This window comes from Calliphora vicina, chromosome 5 (genome assembly GCF_958450345.1).
Source record: "Calliphora vicina chromosome 5, idCalVici1.1, whole genome shotgun sequence".
Taxonomy (NCBI): Eukaryota; Metazoa; Arthropoda; class Insecta; order Diptera; family Calliphoridae; genus Calliphora; species Calliphora vicina.
Genome location: NC_088784.1, coordinates 98,109,684 through 98,113,124, shown reverse-complemented (window position 1 = coordinate 98,113,124; position 3,441 = coordinate 98,109,684). Strand labels below are relative to the sequence as shown.

The following is a 3,441-nucleotide window of genomic DNA, read 5'->3' as shown; positions in this document are numbered from 1 at the left end:
TTAATAAAGGAAAGCGGTATTTTTGGTTTTCCTAGAGTGGGGCTCTGGAAAATCAATTCTTCACATTTTTTTGTAAGTTATCTAACAAAACTCAATTTAAACCCTCTTCAAATGAAATTGATTTTATCTCAGATGAGGAGCTCGAACAAAATGAAAATATTTCGATTGCTAAAAGGCTAAAAGATATTATTAATAAATGTAAAAACCCCAAATAACAGTAACGAAACCAAATTATAATGTAGATTTTCAACTTGCAAAAGAAATAGATCATTTTATTTCTGAAGGAACAAGAGGAAAATACTTGCAGATTTGTTATAAGTATTTGCAAACGGCTTTACCAATGTGAAAGATGTTTTTCGGCAGCAGCATATATCGAAAACAAAATTCGTTCCAGAATGGCAGATGAAACCATAGATGCAATAGTATTCTTAAGAAGCTATTTAAAATAAACACTTTTTTATACTAAAGTACGGTTTTTCACCAGTATGTCGATTTTTTCACGAAAAATCGTATAGCAGAAACGCATTCTACGGAAAATTCTAAGAAGAAACCAGAGGTCTAAAATCAAATCCTATCGCAATTCGTCTTTTATCCAATGATATTTCAGTATATATATTTTTTTAATAGTTTTTTTATTGGATAAAAGACGAAATGCGCAAGATAGGATTTGATTTTAGACCTATGGTTTCTTGGGGATAATTTCATAGAATTTTGCGTAGATTGCGTTTCTGCTATACGATTTTTTACGTTTTGATCGTCCATACAAATCGACCCGACCTAATGTACATACTTTATTGTTATTTCTTCTTATATAATGTACTCATGCAAGTATTTTATGATTTTAGTGGCTAATAAAAATGAATTGCTAAATAAAAAATTTACTTTCAATTGTAAAGACATAATTATGTACGTTTCTTTCTTATAATTTTCGGGATTTTAGATTTCCCGAACCCCGGGATTTTTAAAAATCAGACCCGATTAGCATCTCTAGTTATCAATCATTAAAAGTTTTTTGTCAGCTTTATTACTCAAAACTCTTAATTAATGTATAATTTTGAATAGTATTATTTTTGTTTCTGTAATAAAATATATTTCTTTATATTTTGTAATAAAAATGTGAAAAACTGAAACTGCTATTAATCGATAATCGCGATTAACGGAGCTGCTAAGTCGCGATTATTAAAAATTTCGATTAAATGCTATCCCTAAACTACTGTATATTCAATATATATGTACTTTCAATCTTAAGACGCATTCTTACGGTTCAGTATTTAATTCATCAAATAAACCCCCACAAACATTGCTAATTGCACTACAATTAAAAGATAAAAACTCGCCAAAATTTATTTCACTCAAAATTATAAAAATGAATTAAAGTTTACTGCCACATTGTTAAATGCCTCATCTGGAATCCAACAAATATCGGTCGCACACATTTCTTACTTTATCAAGATAAAGAATTTATAAATTTTAATACTTAATAAAAAGATTAAGTGATAAAACATTGCCAAAAATCTATTTGCTATACATAAGCAACAAAAAAGAATATAAGAAATTTAAATTATATTAAAAACTGCACAGTTCAGCAACGCGAATCTTATAAAGGGCATGTGGTTAACAAAATGTTTTTAAAGATTATTTTACTGGCTATAAATATCAATATTGTATTGTCCTTAACGGATCAAGATATACATTTAAGGAATCATGTTGATGTCAACAGTTTTATTTTGGAAAATATAGCAACTGGCAAACACACTCCGCCTGCAGAAAAAGATCCTGAATTTTGGCGTAACTTGGCTCAAAGAGAGTTAGCTATGCGTTTGAGTAGGGTGCCGAATTACAATCTGGCTAAAAATATTATATTCTTTTTGGGTGATGGCATGTCGTTAACAACAGTGATGGCTGCACGAATACGAAAGGGCCAATTGAAGGGTAATACGGGAGAAGAGGATGCTTTGAGTTTTGAAAAGTTTCCTTGGATTGGTTTGAGTAAGGTGAATATTAAAGAAAAAACAAAGTACTTAATACAAGTTTGAACAAAAGGCCCAACTCCATGCAGAATTGATTAAAAGCAATTGCTTCTATTTACAGACCTACTGTTCTAATGCTCAGGTACCCGATTCCGCCTGCACTGCCACCGCTTACTTGTGCGGTGTAAAGGCCAACATCATGACAATTGGTGTGTCAGCCAATGTAGAGTACAATAATTGTTCCATGAGCATGGATCCCAAAAACCATGTTAGTTCTCTAGCCGATTGGGCCCAGAAAGCTGGTAAGTCCACAGGCTTTATAACCACCACCACTCTAACCCATGCCAGTCCCTCGGGTATGTATGCCCATACGGCTAATCGTTTCTGGGAATGTGATGCTGATGTTTTGGCTGCCCAACAAGATCCATCCATCTGTATGGACATGGCTCAACAGCTTATTAAACAAACACCAGGTCGTAATCTAGATGTAATGATGGGTGGTGGTATGGGAAAATTTTTACCCAACACTATGAACGATGCCCATGGAAATAAAGGAGAACGCAAAGATGGCCGAAACTTATTGTCTCTGTGGAAAGATATGCATCCAAAAGGAGCTTTAGTCACCAATCTTAGTGAATTATTAAATTTAAATGTAAATGAGACAGATAAAATTATGGGTATATTTGCCTCAAAGGCAATGGATTTTCATGCCCATGCCGATAATACCAAACAACCCCGATTGGTGGAAATGACAGAGGTGGCTCTCAAGTTCTTAAAACAAAAGAATAATAAGGGTTATGTGATTTTCATCGAAGGCGGCTTAATAGATTACGGCAATCATTTCAATAAACCTGGTCTGAGTACTGATGAAACTTTGGAATTTGAAAAGGCCATAGAATTGGCTCTCAATATAACCGATCCCGAAGAAACTCTAATTGTGGTAACATCCGATCATGCTCATCCCTTGAGTATAGCCGGTTATCCGGGTCGAGGTACCCCTATTTTGGGAGTCAATCAACATGATGTTGATAGTAATGGCAGGAAATATGCCACCTTAAATTATGCTGTGGGACCCGAGCAGTATTTGGATGAGCACGGTAAATCTTTGGATTTGGAGGGTTTAATAGGTGATATAGGTGGGTGGTGTATTTATGTTTCTTGAGTTTGTTAAACATTTTATTGATTTTCTTTTGTAATTGTTTTAAATAGATTCTACTCATCCCAGCCAAATACCCAGCATTATAGGTGTTCATGCTGGCGATGATGTGGGTATTTATGCCTCGGGTCCTTTTGCTCATTTATTTGGTGCTGTGATTCAGCAAAATTCCATACCACATTTCATGGCCTATGCTGCTGGCATTGGAGAGCGAGCTTTCGAGTGGAAAAAGTAGGAATCATTGATTTTTGTTGTAATGAAATTTGTCGTTTGATTTATTATGTAATCTAACCAATATAAAATATTCTTAACCAA

The 3,441-nt window shown here is 34.0% G+C and overlaps 1 protein-coding gene across 1 annotated transcript; it reads left to right on the top strand.

The window, feature by feature from the left end:
• Positions 1-1,620: 1,620 nt before the first annotated feature.
• On the top strand, positions 1,621-3,441 carry LOC135960382 (membrane-bound alkaline phosphatase-like). Its single transcript, XM_065511660.1, has 3 exons — positions 1,621-1,994; positions 2,092-3,106; positions 3,180-3,441. Exons 1-3 carry the CDS (start codon positions 1,623-1,625, stop codon positions 3,359-3,361), a joined length of 1,569 nt encoding a protein of 522 aa, XP_065367732.1. The 5' UTR covers positions 1,621-1,622; the 3' UTR covers positions 3,362-3,441.

Bases quoted from the DNA above. Each gene is read 5' to 3' on its own strand.
- LOC135960382 (XM_065511660.1), top strand. From the start codon at position 1,623: ATGTTTTTAAAGATTATTTTACTGGCTATAAATATCAATATTGTATTG. The intron at 1,995-2,091 runs GTGAATATTAAA...TTCTATTTACAG, and splicing joins CTTGGATTGGTTTGAGTAAG to ACCTACTGTTCTAATGCTCA. The intron at 3,107-3,179 runs GTGGGTGGTGTA...TGTTTTAAATAG, and splicing joins GGGTTTAATAGGTGATATAG to ATTCTACTCATCCCAGCCAA.